General features: G+C 39.5%; 1 protein-coding gene across 1 annotated transcript in view; it reads left to right on the top strand.

Moving 5' to 3' along the window:
- The window catches only part of LOC132834644 (neuroplastin-like), an 82,805-nt gene that overhangs the window by 28,642 nt on the left and 29,404 nt on the right, over positions 1-24,759 (top strand). The window contains exons 2-3 of the mRNA XM_060853545.1: positions 14,898-15,072; positions 21,470-21,564. Coding sequence (XP_060709528.1) covers positions 14,898-15,072; positions 21,470-21,564 — 270 coding nt within the window. The remainder of the gene's footprint in view (positions 1-14,897; positions 15,073-21,469; positions 21,565-24,759) is intronic.

The following is a 24,759-nucleotide window of genomic DNA, read 5'->3' as shown; positions in this document are numbered from 1 at the left end:
CTCTTCTATACTTTCCGCCAAACATCTTAACCTCATGTTAACAATTTCTGCCCTGGGGAAAAAGCTTCTGACTATCAACTCTATGCCTCTCATTATCTTGTACACCTCAATTAGGTTCCCTCTCTTCCTCCTCTTTTTTCCAAAGAAAAAAGTCCGAGCGCAGTCAACCTTTCTTCATAAGATAAGCCCTCCGTTCCAGGCAGCATCCTGGTAAACCTCCTCTGAACCCTCTCCAAAGTATCCACATCTTTCCTATAATAGGGTGACCAGAACTGGACGCAGTGTTCCAAGTGCGGTCTAACCAAAGTTTTATAGAGCTGCAACAAGATCTCACAGCTCTTAAACTCCGTCCCCCCCGGTTAATGAAAGCCAAAACACCATATGCTTTCTTAACAACCCTGTCCACCTGGGTGGCATTTTAAGGGATCTATGTACTTGCATACCAAGATCCTGCTGTTCCTCCACACTGCCATGAATCCTGTCTTTAATCCTGTACTCCACTTTCAAGTTCAACCTTCCAAAATGCATCACCTCACATTTATCCAGGTTGAACTCCATCTGCTACCTCTCAGTCCATCTCTGCATTGTGTCAATGTCCCACTGCAGCCTACAACAGTCCTCTATACTGTCAACGACACCTCCAAACTTTGTGTCATCTGCAAACTTGCTGACCCATCCTTCAATCCCCTCCTCCAAGTCATTCATAAAAAGAGTAGAGGCCCAAGAACAGAGCCCTGTGGAACACCACTCACCACGGACTTCCAGGCAGAATATTTTCCTTCCACTACCACTTGGTGTCTTCTATCGACCAGCCAATTCTGTATCCAGACAGCTAAATTTCCCTGTATCCCATTCCTCCTGACCTTCTGAACGAGCCTACCATGGGGAACCTTATCAAATGCCTTACTGAAGTCCATTTACACAACATCCACCACTTGACCCTCATCAACTTGTCTTGTAACCTGAGAAGAAAAAAAAATTAAAATTCCAATGCTGCTGAACTCAGCCCCAATCTAACCCTTGTCATTTGAGCACTTGAATACAAAGACTTTAAAGCAGAAAATACAAGTGTAGCTGTTCACTGAGGTTCTTTTACTTTTAACTTTTCAGATGTTTCGAAAATGACCTAGAACCAGGCTTATAGTACAAAAATTGGTGACTTATTAGGAATGGAAATACGAAATTGTGTTGGCTTGTATCATCTCAAAACGTGATCTTAGCCTTGAGAAACTTTTTTTGTCTTTAAAAGCAAGTACTATTTTGAATTGTGTACAGGAGCAGAAAGATCTAGTTGTAAATGTGGATAAGTCATTAAAGGTGGCAGGACACATAGAGCTGTTAATAAAGTATATAATTTTGTAGATTTCATTAATGGGACATAAAAGGACAAGAGCAAGAAGATTATGTTGAAATTATTATAGGACAGTGATTAGATCACAGCTGGAGTTCTGCATACTGTTATAATCATCATGATCTACAAAAAGATGAGAATGCATTAGAGTACAGAGGAGCTTTATGAGAATAGTTCTAGGGATGAAGGACTTCCATTATGGAAAAAAAATGGAGAAGTTGGGACTGTTTCTCAGAGAAGAGTAAAAGCAGATTTGACAGACACTTTCAAAATTGAGCAAAATAGATGGAAAGAAGCTGTCTTCACTCGAAAGGATTGAGGACTATTGAGCATAGTTTGTTTTTTTTTGCAAAAGAAGCAAATATGGGTTGAGAAGCTTTTTCTCTTAGGGTGTAGAATACTCTGCTTGTTTGAGGCAGGTTCAGTGTAGCCATTCAAGAGGCTATTTGGATCATTTATTAAACTGTAGGATAATGGGAGAAAGGCAGGAATGTTTTTTTTTAAAATAAACAATGCTGGTGCAGTCACAGGTGAAATGGCCTCCATCTACACCCCCCCTAATTGAAAATATCTTTCGGCTAGTAAATTTCAGTTCATAGCTTTTTTTTTCTTTGTAAGAGTGGGTACCAAGGGTCACAGACCAGAATTTAGGAACTTGCTCTAATCTACCATCTATTGGCCAGACCCTACACATCATTTTTACTTATTGTAGTTTAGATTTCCATTAGAATGTGCTCAAAAAAACTGATCAAAAATTGGGCGTAGTCAGTCTGTATGCACAATACTATAATTTATTGACAAAGTTATTGTAACCTTAATTTTGATTTTGTAAAACCTTTCTTTGGTTTCTCTTTACTTGTGACTGTGCTTTGTACGCTCCAGTACAGTGAATGTTGCAAGCAATACAGTATGTGTAGAGATATAATTGGTCAGGTTAACAATTGTGTAGAATATCTGAATTTGCTTCTCCAAAAAGCTTTTATCACATCGTTGTTTCCCAATTCTTCGATACTCGGAAGGAGATGGGATACCTCTAGTTAGATTTCCCAGTGCAATAAAATGAATCAAGTGGTTTGTTTGTCTGTTCTTGATGTTGAGGTATAATGGAGTTGGGTATATTTCGTGGAGTTAAAAAGAACACTGTTGGGGAAGTTGCTGAATTTTTCTGCTCTGGATACTTTTCCAGTCTACTTAAGGTAATTCATCCTCAAAAGCCAACCATTACATGTAGTGATTTAGTAAAGAACCATGTCAGCTGCTGGTCATTTTTAAACTACAAATTTCAAAATGTCTTCATGTGGCCAGTTACAAACACCGCAAGCATCATTGTCCTGGTTTCTTTTATACTTGAGCCTGTGCACTTCACAAATTTTCAAAAAGGTTATTATCCTCTTTTCTGTTTGGTAATATTTTGTCCTATGTAATCTGTTGGATATTCTTCCTTCTGAGTGCCAACAATTATTCTTTTCACCAAGGAAGCCTTAACTATAAAACTAATTACTACTTTCATACTCCACATTTCTTATGTACCCTTTATCCATTTTTGTACCTAACATTGTGACTTGTTCTCGTTAAATTATATGCTGTTTTCTTCTTTTGTTCTCTAAGCTAATTTAGAATTAAACCATTTTTTGTTTGAAGTTGTCTAGAGTTAACAATATTTTCAGAGTTTAGGGTTTCTTTGATTGCTCTATCACTACATTTCTACTGCCATCCCTCCAGCTGGGTTTGTCAAGTCACCCTTGTCAGAAACTAAGCTGACAGGCGACACCATTGAGCTGTACTGTGATGTAGTAGGGAACCCCACACCAGAGATCCAGTGGTGGTACGCTGAGGTCAACAGGGGCGACTCGTTCATACAGCTATGGGATGGTGCTCGGAAACGGAGGGTTTCAATAAACACAGCTTACGGCAGCAATGGAGTGAGTGTGCTGCGTGTCACTAGGTTGGCCCTGGAAGATACGGGGACCTACGAGTGCAGGGCCAGCAACGATCCCAGGCGGAACGATCTCCGACAAAATCCAGCCATTACCTGGATACGAGCCCAAGCCACTGTTGTCATCCTACCAAGTGAGTACTACATATAGTGGTACCATAGCAGTTCCTGCTGGTCAACAAGACCTTGCTCCTTTTCCTGTTGTCGTTTTTTTTAAAAAAGATTTTTCCCACCACCTTCTCCATTTTATGATGTTGTAGACCTGCACTCCCCTTAGTAGTCTAGAAATGCCTTGGATAATGCCCTTTGTCTTACCTTTCCTCATGATGCCTCTAGTTGTGTAACTTTACTGTTCAAAAAATCCTGGTATTCAAGTCACTTTACTCTGCCTACGTTAACCATTGTAATGTGTTTGTCCCACAAGTTCCTTACCTGCTTAATATTCCACCTTCCCATTTGCCCATGAACAATAGCTTGAGCAGTTTTGTTATCATCAGTCTTTGTAATGAGTCTTTGAGTGTGCTTGAGATGCAAACCTAATCAGATTGGTTTTCTTTCAAAGCAGCCATGGCCAGCCATGAAAGTACTGATGTGTTTGTGTGTGTGTGAGCGAGCTTTATTCTTACGTAATGTGTTGGATGTGGGACAGACGACACAACGAACTGCAAAGGGAGGTGCTCTGAATGCTAATTGGTTTCCGTGGCTGCATGGGTAGGAAAAAAATGATGCAGTGACACAATCCTGAAAACCATTCTAAAAATGGCTAAGGAACTGAACTTATCGACCTTTCATATTTAATCCAAGTCAAGCTAAATGTGAAATATTTAATATTCTAATAGGCTCAATGGTGATACTGTCAATAAAATTAGCTTCATGAATTCTTAAATTTGATCTGCTCTTTTTTTTTCTAGGGCAGAATGCATAAGACGTCAGTAAGAGTTTGAGGTTGAACTATTTTTAAAGTCTGACTGGTCTAACCAGCAAATTCCAAAATCTCATTTTAAAGAGTCTGTGCTGGAAAGTTGTATTCTACATTATAGAAAGTAGTGTATTTTGGCTAGTGTATATTTAATGTGCTAAAAGCAGTAGGTTGTTTACTTTTTGTTTTATTTGTTGAAAGCTTTCAACTAATCTGCCATGTAAAGTGCTGCTTTAATGTCATGTCAGTGTAGTTTCTTTTGGAAAGAAGGACAAGTAAATTTGCATACTTGCTGAACTGGCATAACTGAATAGATTCAAAACTGCTGGCTTCCAGTCGAAGGTGCATCTCTTTATAGAGTCATAAAGATGTACAGCGTGGAAACAGACCCTTCAGTCCAACCCGTCCATGCTGGCCAGTTATCCCAACCCAATCTAGTCCCACCTGCCAGCACCCTGCCCATATCCCTTCAAACCCTTCCTATTCATATACCCTCCAAATGCCTCTTAAATGTTGTAATTGTACCAGCCTTCACCACATCCTCTGGCAGCTCATTCCATACATGTACCACCCTCTGCATAAAACGTTGCCCCTTAGGTCTCTCTTATATCTCTTCGCCTCTCACCCTAAACCTATGCACTCTAGTTCTGAACTCCCCGATCCCAGAGAAATGGCTTTGTCTATTTATCCTATCCATGCCCCTCATACCTTTTGTAGACCTCTAAGGTCACCTCTCAGCCTCCGCTCCAGGGAAACAGCCCCAGCCTGTTCAGCCTCTCCCTATAGCTCAAATATTCCAACCCTGGCAACATCCTTGTAAATCTTTTCTGAACCCTTTCAAATTTCACAACATCTTTCTGGCAGGAAGGAGACCAGAATTGCACGCTGTATTACAAAGGCGGCCTAACCAATGTCCTTGCAGCCACAACATGACCTCCCAACTCCTGTACACAATACTCTGACCAATAAAAGAAAGCATACCAAACACCGCCTTCACTATCCTATCTACCTGCGACTCCACTTTCAAGGAGCTATGAACCTGCACTCCAAGGTCTCTTTGTTCAGCAACATTCCCTTGGACCTTACCATTTAAGTGTACAAATCCTGCTAAGATTTGCTTTCCCAAAATGCAGCACCTCGCATTTATCTGAATTAAACTTCATCTGCTACCTCTTGGCCCATTGGCCCATCTGGTCCAGACCCTGTTGTAATCTGAGGTAACCTTCTTTGCTGTCCACTACGCCACCAATTTTGGTGTCGTCTGCAAATTTACTAACTGTACCTCTTTTGCTCCCATACAAATCATTGATGTAAATGACAGAAAGTAGAGGACCTAGCACCGATCCTTGTGGCACTCCACTGGTCACAGGCCTCCAGTCAAAACAACCCTCCACCTCCACCACCACCCTCTGACTTCCACCTTTTGAACCAGTTCTGTATCCAAATGGCTAGTTCTCCCTTTATTCTGTGAAACCTAACCTTGCTAGCTAGTTTCCCATAGGGAATCTTATCAAAAGCCTTACTGAAGTCCGTATAGATCACATCCACTGCTCTGCCCTCATCCATCCTCTGTTACTACTTCAAAAAAAAATCAAGTTTGTGAGACATAATTTCCCACTCACAAAGCCATGTTGACTAACCCTAATCAGTCTTTGCCTTTCCAAATACATGTCCATCCTGTCCCTCAGGATTCCCTCCAACAACTTGCCCACCACCGAGGTCAGGCTCACCGGTCTATAGTTCCTTGGCTGGTCCTTACTACCCTTCTTAAACAGTGGCACCCTGTTGGCCAATCTCCAGTCTTCTGGACCTCACCTGTGACTATTGATGATACAAATATCTTAGCAAGAGGCCCAGCAATCGCCTCTTCCCACAGAGTTCTCGGGTACACCTGATCAGGCCCTGGGGATTTATCCGCCTTTGTGTTTCAAGATATCCAGCACTTCCTCCTCTGTAACATGGACATTTTGCAAGGTGCCACTATCTTTTTTGCTACTTTCTATATCTTCCATATCCTTTTTCACAGTAAATACTGATTCAAAATACTCGTTTAGTATCTCTCCAGTTTTCTGCAGCTCCACACGAAGGCTGCTTTGCTGACCTTTTGAGGGGCCCTATTCTCTTCCCTCCTTAGCTATTTGACTTTAATGTATTTGTAAAAACACTTAGAATTAAGGAGAATCCAATTTGCCAACGCTATCTCATGTCCCCTTTTCGGCCTCCTGATTTCCCTCTTAAGTATACTCCTACTTCCTTTATACTGTTCTCAGGATTCACTCGATCTATCCTGTCTATACCTGGCATATGCTTCCTTTTTTTTTCTTAACCAAACCCTCAATTTCTTTAGTCATCCAGCATTCCCTATACCTACCAGCCTTTTCCTTTTACCCTCGCTGAAATATTTCTCTGGATTCTTGTTATCTCATTCCTGAAGGCTTCCCATTTTCCAGCCGTCCCTTTACCTGCAAACATCTGCCCCCAATCAGCTTTTGAAATTTCTTGCCAATTACTGTCAAAATTGGCTTTTCTCCTGTTTAGGTCTTCAACTTTTAGATCTGGTCTATCCTTTTCCTTCACTATTTTAAAACAAATAGAATTATGATCACTGGCCCCAAATGCTCCCCCACTGACACCTCAGTCACCTGCCCTGCCTTATTTCCCAAGAGTAGGTCAGGTTTTGCACCTTCTCTAGTAGGTACATCCACATACTGAATCAGAAAATTGTCTTGTACACACTTAACAAATTCCTCTCCATCTAAACCTTTAACACTATGGCAGTCCCAGTTGATGTTTGGAAAGTTAAAATCCCCTACCATAACTACCCTATTATTCTTACAGATAGCCAAGATCTCCTTACAAGTTTGTTTCTCAATTTCCCTCTAACTATTAGCTGGTCTTCAATACAATCCCAATAAATGATCATCCCTTTCTTATTTCTCCGTTTCACCCAAATAACTCGCCTGCATGTATTTCCAGGAATATCCTCCCTCAGCACAGCTGTAATACTATCCCTTATCAAAAGTGTCACTCCCCCTCCTCTCTTGCCTCCCTTTCTATCCTTCCTGTAGCATTTGTATCCTAGAACATTAAGCTGCCAGTTCTGCCCATCCTTGAGTCATGTTTCTGTAACTGCTATGATATCCCAGTTCCATGTTCCTAACCATGCCCTCAGTTCATTTGCCTTCCCTGTTAGGCCCCTTGCATTGAAATAAATGCAGTTTAACATATTAGTCCTACCTTGTCCCTGCCTGCTCTGATTTGGTTTGTTTGGGAAACTGTGTCTCAAATTGATCTTTTTCCACACTATCTCCCTGGATACCATCTCTCCCCACCTTGGCAAATTTCCCTGCTAGTATATTATTCCCCTTCCAATTTAGGTGCAAACCATTCTTCTTGTACAGGTCTCTTCTATCTCCGAAGATATTCCATTGGTCCAAAAATGTGAATCCTTCTTCCATACACTAGCTCCTCAGCCATGCATTCATCTGCTCTATCCTCCTATTCCTGTCCTCACTAGCTTATAGCACTAGGTGTAATCCAGATATTACTACTCTCGAGGACCTCCTTTTTTTAAAAATTCCTGCCTAACTCTCTCTCTGTAATCTCTCTCCAGAATCGCAACCTTTTCCCTTCCTATATCTTGGTTCCAAATTGGACAATGACCTCTTCCTGGCCCCTCTTTCCCTGTGAGAACATTCTGCACCCTCTGAGACATCCTTGATCCTGGCACCAGGGAAGCAATACACCATTCTGATTTTTTTTTTTGCTGCTGTCCTCAGAAACGTCTGTCTGTACCTTGGACTAGAGTCCCCTAACACAATTGATTTCTTGGAACCCAACGTACTCCTCGTTGCATTAGAGCCAGTCTCAATACCAGAAACTTGGCTGTTTGTGCTACATTCCCCTTGAATCCATCACCCCCTACACTTTCCAAAACAGCATACCTGTTTGAAATGGGTATAGCCACAGAAGGCTCCTGCACCAGATGCCGACCTCTTATCTTTCCTGGAGTTACACAGTCACATAGACGGGTTATCTGAGACTCCATTCTCTTTCCCCTCCCAAAACCCCTTCCTATAACTGCCATCATCACATACTGTTGCTATTGCAAATTCCTCATTGCTTCTAACTGTCTCTCCAACCAATCCAATCGATCTGATGAGATTTGCAACCATCAGCATTGATGGCAGATATAATCCTCACTAACCATTAAACTCTCTTTAAACTCGCACATATCACTCTCTACTAAAGGCCATTTTTGCTCTTTCACAATCTACAGACCCAGAACATAATACCTATTCCTCAACAAAACACTGTCCCAGGTTAAATAGTTATGGCTTATATTTAAATTTAATCAAGGGGCATATCTCATAAAGCATATAATCAAGAAAGTACCCACTCTACTCACTCCTGCAGACTTTCTGTAGGTCCCACTTAAGTATTGTTTTTATCTGCTTCTGTGCTATGAACTCTGCCCAAACAGTTCCTCCAAGATCAGTTGTCAATTTCACTGTTTGTTAATTTTCCCAGATGCACTCCGATGTTCAGCTTTACATGAATTCCAAACAGCAAAGGCATTAACTGTGTAGGTTCTCCCCGCCCCCTTTTTTTTTCCCTCCTTCCCTCCCCCCTCCTTTCTTCTACTGACCACACCATGTGCTTCCTTACTCTGTTCTTCTCCCTTTTTATAACTGCTGTTCTTTTGACTTGACTTTTTGACTTTCAGAAGTAAATTTTAGGGAGAATAATGTTCTCTCACCTTTTTTTTTGTATTTAATGTCATTTTGTTTAAAGCGAATGCAGAGGACTTCATCCTAGTTCCTGAGGTAGAGGGGGCTAGGAATTAAAAGCCAACATGCATTGTTTCTGAATTAATAACATTGGGGATAACTAACTTTATAAGCCCTTTTAAGCTAATAGCCACAGTAACTCATAATATTACCAATGAAACTTAACGTTGATGTTTACCAAGGGTATAGATATTCTTGTACTTCAAGGAAAAATAAGGGCTGCTGTTTATTTGTTTGTAAAACTAAAGTGCTACTCTGTATTTATCGTGCTGAGGTTTCCTAAGAGAGCTTTTTTTAGATTAGATTACTTGGAAACAGGCCCTTCGGCCAACAAGTCCACACCGAAGCGCAACCCACCCATACCCTGACATTTTATCCCTTACCTAACACTACGGGCAATTTAGCATGGCCAATTCACCTGACCCGTGCATCTTTGGACATATGTATTCTGCTTTAGCTTATAGCAGCTGTAGTCTGGTCTCTTCATAATCTGGTAGCACTATTTATATTAGTGATTGGGTTCAGCAATCAAATGTCTTGAGTGATTCCATGAAAATGATTGGAGTTCTACCAAGAAGCCCTTTTCAGAAACTTTCATTTTTTTCGAATTGTTCACCACTTTCATGTTGATATGCAGGTCTTTGGAATGCATACTAATGCAAAATGTGCAAGCCTGAGTCGAGCAATTTTAGGTACTGTAAAGTGAGATATCTAAGAGTTGAACTGTTTCCATTTGCTCCTCATACAGTTTTAACTGTAATAAGACTAAAAATTCACTTCTCTGAACAGAGCATTCTGGAAGTAGATAAGAGTACTAGTTTAGAAAATGATTGCCTATAATTAAAACTTCAATGTAACTGAAGTTCATGCTACAATGTGAAACTTCTGTGCTGTAGACCATTGAGCTTAATTTGCTTTTAAAAGCACAGAATTGGGCTGTTTCGCTACAAGTTTTGTACTTTTCAACATGGAAAACTTGCAGATTAATATCTGCATTTAAAATGATGAACGGACAGATGTCATAGAAATCCATTAAATACTTCTCTGCTAATATTGCCAATTATGATTTTGGTTTTTTAAGCAAAAGTTATATTTCAAAGTAATTGCGTTTATGTTTGCAGCTTGCATTAATTTTTCAGTAGTATTGATAAATTAATGCTATCAAAAATAGTGAGGAGAATAGCCATTCGGAGTGGTGAGTAGGCATTGAAAGTAATGATCCTGTTGAAAATTGTCCTTCCTATCCTCTTTTTCCCATTCTTTCGTTTCTCCTATAACTAACAAACACACCACCACAACTCCACCTCTGTTTTCACTTGCTTTCCTATCCTAACGATTAGAATGTGTACTGACAACACCCATTCATCTCTTGTATTCCAAGTAATCATTCTTTTTAGATTTGTTTTCTGCACTAGTATCACATTTGGTGTCAGTGTTTCTCATCTGAATTTTAAAGGATCACTTCTTTACAATGTCCATAATTTGTTTTGATTTTTAAAAATAGTTCTTGAAATACATGCAGTATCCCCATTCACTCAATTGTGGCTGCGATTCAGAAATCTAGAAAAGGTTAATTTCTGCTGACCTGCCAGAAGTTGAAGCTTTTTAAATTAAGAAATACCACAGTGGCAAATATGAATTATTCAGTGTGAAGTTCCAGTTCAAATATTGACATTTCTGTGACCTTTTTCCTGTGTGGAAAAAGAATGCTGAGTCATTTTTTTTAATAAGTAGACAAGTATCAAAAAGCATACAGTTCTGCAACTGATAAAGACATTTCTTCATATAATATGGGCATGAATGAGATTATGATCCTGTACTGCCCATTCCACTTTGGGTTGCATTGGAAACTTTAAAAGATCAGTGGAAAGACAAAAAATTTTGAACTATTGTGTTTGCAAAGTTGACCTAACTTTTGAAGACTCCGTAAAGGCCAAAAAAAAAGTGGTTTACCTTCCATACACTCGAAGCTCAGCTCGTTATGGACAAATAACATGTTTTTGATCTCAAAATAAATGGTCAGAATTGGAACGTGTGTTCCCTCTACTTTGCAGTCCGTTATGATGCCTGTCATGTGATCCAATATATAGAAAAAGTGAAGTAAATTATAAAGCTGCTAAATTACTTGGAAATTATTTTGCATAAGTTTAAACATGTTTATTTTTAAGCATTTCATGTAGGTTTACAGGAAACAAATAACCAAATGATTTGGTTAACTTTGACCTGTGACATGACTACAGTTTTGAGTTGTTGGTGTTTTCAGAATTTTGCCCATCCAATTTTCTTCTGTCCAGATGCATCAAATTCAGTGTTTAATTTACTGATTGAAAAGAAGATTACCACTTTCTGTTTTATTTCTGAAAAACAATTAAAAACTTTCAATGAAGTAAATGGGAATGCAATTCAAAATATTTTTCGCACAAAGGCTAATGAATGTTTTAAAATGCGTTAATAACATAGCTAAGGCCGAGTGATAAATGCTGGTGAACCAGCAATGCCCACTTCCCACAAGAGAATTTAAAAATACAGACTATTAATATTAGGAAGAAATTGGATGAAGACTTGCTCTACACTTCAATTTATAAGGCAAGAATAGTGATGAGTTGGGCAGAGAGTGAAATTGGATTGAAATTAGTTGGGTCCAACGTAAAACTAATGTACGCAGGGTTTAGCTAAATTATGAAGAGATTCTGCCTCTTAATTAGTGTATTCATCAGTGATCTCTCTGCAGTGCAACTCGAGGTTACAACTATATTGAGAGATCAAGTATACAAATGCTAATATAAAAGGATAACTTCCACTGTTAAACTTAGTGATTTTCTTAGCATAATGATGAACTATATTTTGATTGTGCAGTTCAATCATAAGAAATTGCTAATCATGTCAGAAAAAAGGATTAAAAAAATGTTTAGAAACAAATATTAATCATGACAACGGAACAGGGTGTAGAACTTGTATTTGTGTGAATAAATTGAATTTTCTTGGTAATGAGACATAAAGCATGTTTATTTCTGGAATCTGTTACTTCGGATTCTGGGCAATCCGAAGGGAAAACCCACTTATAACAAAGAGTTGATTGGTTTCAATAACATCAATAAAAGGTGATGGTGCAAAAACTTTGGGTTCTCAGGCAAAGTTTTGGTCAAATACTGTGCGGATGGGATGAGAAGAAACTTTTAAAAATGCAACTGGTAATGACTTGGAACCCACTGCCCATGGTGGTGACAGAAATGAAAGCAACTTCTTTGAAAAAGAAATTGGGATGGGCACTTAAAGGAAGTACATTTGCAGACTGATTGTGCTCGAGCAAGGAAATGGGTCTGTGAAGAGCAGTAAGGATAAAAAGATGGCAGAGAGATTTATGCAGGGAAGACTCCCTTGCAGAGAGCAAGGTCAAGAGGAGGCAGGTGGAGGAACTATGATTTCAGAGGGTAGGCATAGAAAGGTTGAGAGTGGGAGTGTTAATCGTGTTGTAAAAGTTAGAGCAATTTAAACTTTATAGTGAGAACTTCAAAAATGTAATATTGAGAAATTAGGAGCCAATATCAATCAATCAAGTCAAGGATGATTGGGATGAAAAAAAGGTTAAGGTGTAAGGTTAGGAAAGTGGACGTGAGGAGTGTTGGTTTAGCCATGATCCTTTTGATAGTAGATATACTCAAGGGACCAAACTGCTTGTACCTGTTCCTATTTCTTATGGGTGTGGAGGTAAACAGGTGTCTCAAAATTTGGTGCATGAGAAGTGGATTTCAATTGATGGAACATTGACACCAGTACAGGGAAAAGGTGGGAAAAACTGTGCTAGCACTGTGTTCTGATCAGTCATAACACAAGGGTTTTAATTTTAACAGTGGGGGAAGTTAGACTGTGACGGGGTATATTCTAACAGCTATACCTGCAGAAGCATGTCAGGTTAACAACTAAAACCTACAGCAAACCCCAGATCATCCTATGAGGAAGAGATGAATAGGTCCTTGATTGATAAGGGAGTCAAAGGGTTTAGTGGTAAAGAGAAACAGTTCAGCAATTTATTCAACTGTGATTTTTCTAAATAGTGAAGTATGCTTGATGGGTGAATGATCTATTCCTACTCCTAATTTGCACAAGTGGATGGTCACAACAGTTGGTACAGGGTTGCACTCTTATTTGTTTCCAGCTGAGCTTTCAATCACAACTGTTAGTAACTATTTTAGTCTCTCAGCCTCAATTCGGAAGAATAATGCCCATTTAATGGTTTATGGGTCTTGCCATTGACTATTTAAATTGCATGGGAGTTTCGTTATTGTGTGAAATGTCTGGAACTTGGTTCATACCCATCACTTTTCTTAAAAGATAAATGTAGTTTGGTAAGCTCGTTACTGACCTCGATCGTAAAGTTGACTAACCCATAACTGAGGATAAAAATGAACAACTCGAAGCTGAAAATCTGAAATGGAAATAGAATTTGCTAGGAAAGCAACCGGTCTGGCAGTATCTTTTGAAGGTGGGAACAGTTAACGTTTAAGACCAATTCACTTCTTTTTGGAACTTTTCACCTGAAGAATTTAATTTGCAATGGGTACTTGACTTTAAAGTACAGCTCTACCTGCAGGAGTATGTCAGATGAGTAACAAAAATCTACTGCAGACCCCAGATCATCCCATGAGCAGCCCTGATGGTCAGACTTGGCAAAACCCTTTTTTTTTACATTTGTTAAGCTGGATGAATCTGCTTGCTTACCTTTCCTAATTCCACTGCACCTGGAGCTGAGGACCATTCTTGTAGATTGTTTGCAGGCAGTTCCTAATTTTATAAATAAGATTTTGATACTATTTGCCTGCTTGGTTGAATACAAATTGCTGATGAGGTAGTGATCATTTGAGTGCACTTTCTATCCATATTCCTCTTTTTTTTAAAACTGTTGGCATCATAACTCTTATTACAATTAAAACTTCATCTGCTGTCAACTTTTTGTAAGCCAGTTCCTTGAACAATACTCTATGAAATCCACCTCCAAAGTTCCCAATCGATACCAGACAAATTTTGTTTAAAATTTTATTTAACACTTTTGGGAACAGAGGGTCTTTGCAACTATATTGGAATAGGCAAATTAAAAGTTAAAAAAAAAAAATCTGTTTGCTACAAAGAGACGGTAAATCTTATTAATGTATATTTTTTCATTATGAAATTGCTCATTCTCTGCTCGGGGATTAATTCATTGTTGGCCTGAGTGCTATTAAAATCCATCAATAGTCTGTTGTTTTTTTGCAATCTCATTTCATTATTAGTAAGTGAAGACTTGACTTTCAGGAAAGCCAGTGTGACATGAATGATGTGCTATTGCTGGTTTTCACCATGGTTTGTTTTTGGTAACAATTTTTTTTTCTCTAGCTTTGTAGATAGAAAGTAGCCCTGAAGTGTCCGCTTTCTCAGTCTCACCCTAACTGCGAGCAGCAAATCTGTCCTGAACTTAACTATTTGCAAACGCTTCATTACATTGAGCTCTATCCAACACTGCACTTAATAGTGAATAGTTTGTTTATGCAGCAAAAAATTTAGCTTGGTGTCTGGTACAATTAGAACATTTAGAAGGCATCTGGTTGGCAATATGAACAGGAAGGATTTAGAGGGATATGGGCCAAATGTTAGTAAATGGGCCTAGATTAATTTAGGGTAACTGGTTGGTATGGACAAGTTGGACTGAACGGTCTGTTTCCATGCTGTACATTTTCTGGCTTTAGTAATGGTTATTTATCAACTGATTGACAGGCAAAACCTTCATAATGGTTATGTAAGAAACAAATAATGCAGTCCATTTTGAAGAATGTTGTGTTTTCAAGTGGCTGGAGTTGGCTGTATTTGTTGTCTGCCTGACACCAATTTTATGTTCACTAACAGCTTTTATTTCGGTCTGTATTTTAGAGCCAAAGATCTCACCATCTGAAGACGTTGTTTTAAAACCCTCAAGTTCACCTATCATCCTATATTGTAACCTAACCTTCGCACCAATTCCCAGCAATGGCAGTTATTGGATAAAAGATGGAGAAGAGATTGCTGGGACCAGGAATTCTTCCGGTGCAAACAGCACAGAGTACAAGTGAGGATTAAGACTTCAGTTTTATGTAAACAGTTGTGGTGGAATTTTGAAACTAAGGCATGAATAAATAACTAAACATTTTTTTCATATCTCTAAATCAAAGAAGTTGGGGATAAATTCTGATGCATTAACTAGAGATGTAGTAGTTTCTATGGTAAGGATGTGTTTTGTAGAGTCTGAGAGAATGGACTTGAATGCAAGCATTTTTAAGTTTCAGGTCTGCATTGTTATCTGTCTGTGGATGGTGTGTTACATCAAGGGGATCTCCTTGCCCATCTAACTGGTAGAAGGCCTTGGTTTGGAAGTTGTTGTCAGAGGAGGTTGACAAGTTGCTGCAATACATCTTGTTGATGCAACAGGCTGTGCTGTTGTTGACTAAGTCAAAATTTCATGTAATGGAGGGTGCTAAATAGGTTGATTGCTTTGATCCACATGGTGTTGAATTTATTGAGTTGGATTTGCATCAGCCAAGCAAGACAAGTATTCCATAACGCTCTTGGATTGTCTTCTAAATGTTGCACAGGTTTTGGGAAGTGGGAAGCAAAGGCCCTCACCAGAGTTTGCAGTCTGAGTTGCTTTTGTAACCACAGTATTTACATGGTTAGACCAACTCCATTTCTGGTCAATGGTAATCCCTAGGGTCATAAAGATGGAACCTTCAGTGATGACTATGCTGTTGAAAGTTAGAACATAAAACAGTATAGCACAAGAACAGGCCTCTTGGTCTGTCTCCACCAGCCACTACCCCATTCTAAATTGATCCCATCTGCAGGCATATCGTCTGTTTCACTTGATTCCCTGCCTGTTCATGTGTGTCTCTCTCTCTCTAAATGCCTCTGAAACATTGCTATCATCTTTGCTTCTACCATCTCCCCTGGCAGCACATTCCATGTACCCACTGCCATCTGTGGGTTTTCAAAAAAAAGCTTTCCTTGGACATCTCTAAACGTGTCCCCTGCCCCCCAAAAAACTTCAAATTGATGGCCCCTGGTATTTGATCTTTCTACCCTGGGAAAGAAACTCCGACTATGCACCCCATCCATGTCTGGTAATTTTATGTACTTTCGCCAGCTCACATTAGGCTCTGACACTTTTTCATGACCACAATCCAAATTTGTGCAACCTTTCCTTGTAATCAGTACACTCCAATCCTGCAACATTCTCTCCAAAGCCTCTACATCTTTCCTGTAGTGTGGTGACCAGAACTGTACACCGTGCTCCAAATATATCCTAATTTCAGCATTCTAAAGCTGCAGCATAACTTGCCAACTTTTTTATATTTAGTGCCCTGACCAAAAGGAGCATGCCGTATGCCTCCTTATCCAGTTGTGTTGCCGCTCTCAGGATACATGTCCATAGCTCACGGAGATCCCTTTGAATATCAAAACTCCTAAGGGTCTGGTCATTTACTATATACTTTCCTTTTGCATTTGATGCCCTAAAATGCTTTACCCGTCAGATTAAATTCTATCTGCTATTTCTGTATCCAAATGATGTATATCCTGCTGTATCCTTTGACAACCTTCCTCACTATAAACAAGTCCATCAATATTCTTGTGTGCAAACTTTGTAATCAGTTCACCAACTTATTCATCTCTAAATCATTTTCTCTGAAAACACATCTCTGCACTGATTCTTGCAGGACAACAATGGTCACAGACCTCCAATCCAAAACTATGCTCTGTCTTCTATGACCAGGCAGCTTTGTAGCCAATTTACCAACTCACTGTGGATCTCAATGACTTAGTCATATATGACCAGCTTACCATGTAGGACCTTATCAAACGTTTTAGTAAAATCTGTGAAAACAACATCCACTGTCCTACCCTCTCAATCATCTTTTTTTGTCTTACTCAAGAAACTCAATCAGGTTTGTGAGGGAAGACCTCCCATGCACACAACCATGCTGGCTGTCCCTAATAAGTCCATTCTTTTCAAAAGTGAGTAAACCCTATTTCTAAGTATCTTTTCCAATAATTTGCCTATCACTAGTATAAAGCTCAACAAATTTTAAATTTTCAGGATAATCTATGTTGCCCTCCTTTAAATAAAGCAACATCATTCATTCATTGGTTACACTCCAGTCTTCTTGGACCTCACTTGAGGCTAAAGTGAATACAAAGAACTCTGTCAAGGCACCAGCACTCTCCTCACTTGGCTCCCTCAGTATCTTGGGTCATATCTTGTAAGATCCGGGAATCTAGTTATCTTAATGTTCAAGACACCCAACACACTCTTCCTTGATATTGGCATGCCCTAGAATATCAACATAATTTTACTCTTTGACTGTATCTCTTGTTGACAGTTGTCACTTCCTAACACAAATGTAACTAGGAGCCAAGCCTGAATGTGTTCCAGATCTTGCTGCCTTGTTGATGGACTGCTTCAGGTTGCAAAAGCTTTCTTTGCGGACAGAATAAACTTGTCATCGACTGCTTTATTTCTCAGGGTGATGACCTGACCAATCGGTGGAAACACTCCTGAATTGACTTGATTTATTTGTTGTCACGTGTAAGCTTGGCAGTTTACAGCTGGTCAGCATTGCCATGGAGACTGTAGCAGTTAATGTGTATACTGATCAGAGTCCAACCAATTCATGGTCTTTTCTCGTATGGTATAAATATTGGGGGGGGGGGGGGAGGTTTCCCTTTCATTGGTGGTATTGTGAATTGTCCTAATAAGTGCTTCCACTAAATGTTCTTTCAACAATACTCTTCAACCATGTTTGGTATTCTGACCAGACCTTGAGAGGTTCCCAAAATGATATAATTCAGGCAGGGTGCCCCAAATTGTAAAGCTCCTGGCTGAGAAGGGATGAACTGGCAGTTTTTCACCTGCACCCCCCCCCCCCCCCCCCCCCCCCCGCCTTTGATCACCAGTTAACTTTTAAACATTCCCTTTGCTTACATTTCTCCATGAGCTAAATGTATTTGTTTTAAAAGGAGTGAATATAATCGCTATTTCTCAAATTAGCAAAAAGTGTTTCAGCTAGAGCAGTAAACGTAAAACAACATAATAGAAATGAGAGTCCAAGATAAAAGGTTTATCAAAAGGTGAATTAGTCTGGTGAACTATTCACCAAGAACAGTTGGCACTGGTAGTTTTGAAATTGGCAGTTAAGTAGTCAATTTTGATGTTCTTAGTTTTGCAGTTGGAAAATATTCTTCTGTTCTGATTCCTTTCCACAGTGTCTGAATTTCAGTATTCAGAGAGAGAGAGAGCGAGAATATATGCCTTTTCCCTGGACATAGAGGTGTTTAAAATGATTGCTCCCATAGCTAAATTGTGCTTCCTTGATATCTAGTTGAAGGTCAATTCCTAACAGTCGTGATTCTGAAACCCAATAGCTTTTTGTAGCCTCCTTCCAAACCCTCTACATGCACACGCACACGTCCCAAAACAGTCGTTCTTGCTGCCGTGCATACTTCAGAGAGAGTGATGCCCACACCTGTCCAACATCCTCTCCCCAAATTCTGTGGTTGCGCTACCATTGAGCATTTTATTTTAAGGGTAGAGAAACATTACTGGGAAAGTTCAGCAAGTCTGGTCCATTTGTGAAGCGGAATTAGTTACCATTTCAGGTTTGGTGACCTTTCCTCAGAAGTACAAGGATAGGATGTAAAATGTGGCCTTCTGGGCATGTGACGTTGTACCACAGAATTGTTACTGTCTGACCATTTAGGATCATTTCTGGTATTTTCATACACGAGGCTGGAGTTTTGTATCAGTTGAGTGCAACGTAAATTGGGCACTTTACGAACTTCCAAAAAAACTCTCCTTGCATTTGACTGAGTTTGCCTGGATTTTTGTTCTTCCACCCAGGATTTAGATTTGTGATGCATTTTGGAACAGCAGTCGATTTCAGGAGTGCAAGAGGGGAGGGTGGAGGCAAGTAGATTCATCCCAGTTCTTAGACAGCAGCTTAGCTCCTATTATTTTTGGTGTGCCTAACCACTGCCCCTTGACATTCACTGATTTTTTTTTTCCCCCCATTATTAATATCCCAGGGGTTACCATTGACTATAAACTCTATTGGACTTGCCATATAACCATACTAGATGAGAGGGGGGTGCTGAAAAAGCACAGCAAGTCAGACAGCACTCGAGCAGGAGAATCGATATTTCAGCCAAGAGCTCCTCTTCAGGTATGATGAAGGGCTCTTGCCCAAAATGTCGATTCTTCTGCTCGAATGCTGCCTGACCTGCTGTGTATTTCCAGCACCTCATTCTTGACTCTGATCTCCAGCATCTGCAGTCCTCACTTTCTCTTAGTTGAATAGAACCACACTAGCTATAAGAGCAGATCAGAGACTGGGAACACTGCAGTGAATAACTCACCACCTGACTCCCCAAAAGTTGTTCACAATCTACAAGGCACAAGTCAACATTGTGATGGAATACTCCCTACTTGCCGAGATGGGTGCATCTCCAACAACCCTCGCAGCTTGACACTATTCAGGACAAAGCAGCCCTCTTGATTGGCACCAGCCTCACAAACATTCACTCCCTCCACCAGCAGTGTATACTATATACAAAATGCACTGCAGAAATTCATCAAAGATTCTTGGCCAGCTCCTTTCAAGCCCATGGCCACTTCCATCTAGATGGACAAGGGCAGCGGCTACATGGGAACACAATCACCTATACATTCCCCTCCAAGCAACTCTCATTCCTGACTTGGAAATGTTTTGCCATTCCTTCATGGTCAAAATTCCCTCCTGAAGACCTTTGTAGGTCAACCTACAGCATGTGGACTGCAGCAGTTCAAGGATAACTAGGGATGGGCAATAAATGCTGGCCAACCAGCGATACCCATATTCCACAGGTGAAATTTTAAAAAGTATACCCCAGAACACCATTGAACCCTTAACAATCCCTCCATAGCCCACATATCCCACATGTCACCTGCCCAGTCAGCACGGTGTACTTTCCTTTGGAATTGTGCAATGACAATAGAAATTATTTTAATGCAAGTGGAAAAAGTAAACTTGTGACAATCAAAACTTTTTAGTTCAATTTTAAAAAAAAGACTGCTTGCCCATAGAAATTTTAATTCTACAAATGGCTTCTAAGTTGTATACACAAATATCCATTTAATTAAACCATGTCAAAGGCTGATTGTTATAATAACATTGTAAAACTGTCTATCCTTCCATTGAGCAGCTGTGTCAATAGAACACTTATTGACCACCTCCTTGAAATTATTTTTGGCAAACGCTTATAATATCTTGGTGGTCAAAACATTGGTTTGCAACCGTAAAATCCCGAAACTGAATGAACAAAAACTTGGGTTTCCATTTTAAAACCAATTGTCAGTTAATATAGGGGACAGATAATTTAAAATCCAACAATCAGGTAATTTTCTTTCCAGTATCAGAGTACTTTGTATATTTAATTCACAGTACCAAATATAGGATTTCCTAACACTTGACCATTTTGAATGCATTATGGCACTTTCTCCAATGGAAAAGGTAATGTAATCCATCATCCGCATTTAGACAATTCTGGTCAATGCAGTGGTCAACTGTTCTTTGCAGAACAGAACCCTGTTATGAATGATTGCAGTAAAAGGTTAGAGTACAGCATCTGGTAAAGATGCTTGGAGGCGTCAAATCATTTTGCACCTCCCTGTTGTAATGATCTTCACGTCTCAATAGACCCAGCACAATGCTCATGGACTTCTCATAAATTAGATAGTTTTGTTTTTTTGAGCTTCCAAACTCCATAAGTGTCCTCCATACATATTGTGTGGAAGGAAATGCAATTTTCCAGTGATCCTTGACTTCAGAACTTCTCTGTGGATGTGGTTTGCAGCTAAGACCTTCAAAATCTCTGAAAAGGCTGCATAAAATGGGCAGGTTTTAAGGAGGCAGCAGATAATTTGGTGGTTTTTTTTTTCTTGCAGTAGGAACAATTTTTGCTGTCTTGAAAGTTGACTGTCAACTCCATTGTAAGACAAAAGACCCAACCCTGTAACTGCTCAAATCTGGAAAATCTCATGTGACACTCATCAAGCCTCAAAAAATCCTTTGTGGGTTAAACTAAAATTGGAAACTTGTTGGGTCTTCAGTGCATCTATTTCGGGACTACTTCTAAGCAGACGAGTGGCCTCGTTAACAGTTTTGATTTTAAAATAGGAACAGCACTTATGTTTTTCAACATGAGCCATATTCTGATGTGGCTTCTAATTTTGCACGATCTTATATTTGAGAGTTTTAAAATAAAGTAGCATTGCTGATAACTATGATATATTTATTCACATGCTAAATATGTTTTATGAGATTTTGCAATTTTTCAGTGTCTTGTTTACCATGATTGAAATATGTAACTTGAATACTATTACAGTATCTGTACAAAAATAATTCAGCTTTTTTTAAAATCTTGGTTTTGAAATTCAGGATAAACAAACCTAAAACTGAGAGCTCTGGAGAGTATCACTGCATCTTCATGTTTGAAAACTCGCCTTCAGCCAATGTCTCCATTGAAGTCAAAGGTAAGCTATGTACTCTTTGTAGGAAACACGACATACTCTCACATTTATCTCTGCACTAGTTAACAAACCACTGGCTTCCAGCCCACCAATGTCTTAGCTGTATATTCACATCCTTGCTATCAAGTTCCTTTTGTGGTCTTGCTCTCCCCGATCTCTCCCTCGTCCAGTCCTACAGCTACTAGAGTCATAGAGCTATGCAGCACGGGACCAGACCCTGGGGTCCAGCTTGTCTATGCCGATGAGATATCCTAAATAAATCTAGTTCCATTTGCTGGTACTCTTTAAACCTTTTTTCTATTCATCTACCCATACAGATGCCTTTTTTAAATGTTGTAATTGTACTAACCTCCACCATTTCATCTGGCAGCTCTTTCCATACATGTAACTCTGCATGAAAAAGTTGCCCCTCGGGTCCCTTTTTTAAATTTTTCCCTCTTCACCCCAAACCCAGGGTCTCTAGTTTTGGACTCTCCCATCATTGGGAAAAGGCCTTGTTTATTTTCCCTATCCATGCCCCTTATGATCTTATACACATCTATAAGGTCATCCCTCGACCTCTCAGAAAACAGCCCCAGCCTATTCACCCTCTCCCTGTAGCTCAAATCCTCCAACCTGGCAACATTTTTGTAAGTCTTTGCTGAACCCTTTCAAGTTTCACAACATCCTTCTAGTAGAAGGGAGACAAGAATTTCTCACGGTAACCAACGTCCTGTACAGCTGCAACATGGCCTTCCAGCTCCTATAGTCTATTCTCTGACCAATGAAAGAAAGCTGTACCAAACGCCGCCTTCACTATCCTACGTACCTGCTACTCCACTTTCCAGGAACTATGAATCTGTACTCCAAGGTGTCTCTCTTTTGTTTCAGCAACACTACCCAGGACCTTAACATTTAAGTGTACAAGTCCTGCTCTGATTTGCCTTTCCAAAATGTGCACTTCACATTTATCTAAATTAAACTCCATCTGCCACTCCTCAGCCAGATCAAGATTCCATTGTACTCTGAGGTAATCTTCTTCACTGTCCAATGCATCTCCAATTTTTGTCATCTGCAAACTTACTATACCTCCTATATTCACATCCAAATCATTTTATATAAGTGGTGAAAAGCAGTGGACCCAGCACCAATCTTTGTGGCATACCGCTGGTCACAGGCCTCCAGTCTGAAAGGCAACCCTTCCACCACCACCCTCTGTCATGTATCTTCAAGCTAGTTCTTCCTGTATTCCATGTGCTCCAACCTTGCTAACCAATTTATCATGAGGAACTTTGTTGAATGCATCACTGAAGTCCATGCAGATCACATTCACTGTCCTGCCCTCATCATTCCTCTTCGTTACTACTTCAAAAACCTCAATCAAGTTAGTGAGACATTATTTCCCATGCACAAAACAAAAATAGAAGTTGCTGGAAAAGCTTAGAACTAAGGAAGAGTTACCGCACCCAGAACCTTTAATTCTGATCCCTCTTCACAGATGTTGCCAGAGCTAATGAGCTTTTCCTGCATCCACAGTTCTTTGTTTTTCTTTTGTTCAACTTTCTTGAGAACAGAATCTTACATATTTGTACATGAAACCCAAGTTGATCATGTTGCACCTGTCTATGTTAAAATGCATGATTGATTGATTTTATTTCCACTGTTTATACCCCTCATTTGCAATTTCTGTAAATGTTGGACCTAATTTAAATTTGGTCTGTGGGTGAAGCTTAACTTACCTCCACCCCTTCCTTTTTTCATCCCTTCATCTATTTGGAAGCAATGTTTTAACTTTATGAAATTGAATGTGAAGCAAGAACTTTATCAAAAATATTTCAAGGATTTCTTATCTCCCCCACCCCACCCCCCAAAAAAACTTGACTTGTGTACTGGAATAAGTATTTAGTGATTTTGGGGAAGTGATCTTGTGTAATAAACATTTACAGCTCACAGGTTTTCAGCAAACAGGTTCCTTTGTGCTGCTTGGTTGGTCATTTGCATGCTGCAGTGTGAGTGGGCTTGCTTTTGGCAAGTTACTGTGAATTCTGCTTCAGCTATCTACACTTACTTGGATGAGAGCCAAGGAAATAAATAATATGAAGCAAGATATTGATGGCAAATCAATCGCAAATGATTATAATAATGCGTATATCTAAATCTTGCATTAATTCAGTGCCTCAAGTAAATTGGAATTTTCCTCCTATATACAAAAGAAGCTCGATCCATCTGAGAGGAAAGACTTGAAGGTTACTTCACCTGAACTTATTAATGTAAAGTGAAAGTAGCCTCATTTGGAGCATAAATACTGACATTGACCAGGAAGGTCAAATGGCCTGCTTCTGCACATTTTAATGATAGGTATTTTTGTGAGACTGTTCTTGCTGTAAGGGGTAAGATCATTGAAGTAATTTTTTAAAATTTATAAAACCTTAACTGATTGGCATCATCATTGATAGCAAAAAATTGATACTCTTCTATGCGTGGGTTTAAAAACTGCAGCAATTTTAGCTTTGAAACAAACATGCCCAGTCCGACTTTTGAATGCTCTTTGAATCCTTTGCTTGTATTTGGAAGCCTTCAGTGACAGATGGCCATTGCATAATGATGTGGATAGCTAAGCTGTTGAATCCGCTTTCTGACGTGCACGAATGAGGAACATAGCACATGCCATTTTAATCTTTTTGGTGTTGCTTTAAGTAACTCACTACTGTGTCAAATTGTGCAACACTGGTTTCTATTCTTGTCTTTTAAGCAAAGCAAAATGCAAAGGACAAAAATGTATTCAATCATTTAAAAGCTGCAATAGAGGCTTGCAAGGGCTGCATCTGGCTTGCAGATTCTGAAATACTCCCTCCTTGACTGAAGGATGGGAGACGCACGTATTCTATGCTCCTTTTTCTGTCAAGCGAAACCACTAAGAAAATATCAATTGGGACAAGGGCTCTCTAAGTGGGGCCAATGTATATATGAACAAGGGCATGTTCACTGCTTGGTTATTTTTAATATTTAAAAACTAGTGATTTTTGTGATTTGGCTTAACAGAAGTGAGGTGTTCCATCAATTCAAGAATATTTCATGCTGGTTTCTTTCTGGTGTCTGGGTTTATGTTAATTTTGCTGTTTGTAGTTGCATATCTAGTGATTATTATATTACTTTAAAAATTGCATCTTTTAATTTGGTGGTTTTTATTAAATGTTAGCTCATGACTGCTTCATAATT

The sequence above is a fragment of the Hemiscyllium ocellatum genome, chromosome 42 (assembly GCF_020745735.1).
Source record: "Hemiscyllium ocellatum isolate sHemOce1 chromosome 42, sHemOce1.pat.X.cur, whole genome shotgun sequence".
Taxonomy (NCBI): Eukaryota; Metazoa; Chordata; class Chondrichthyes; order Orectolobiformes; family Hemiscylliidae; genus Hemiscyllium; species Hemiscyllium ocellatum.
This window is presented reverse-complemented; position numbering and strand designations above follow the sequence as displayed.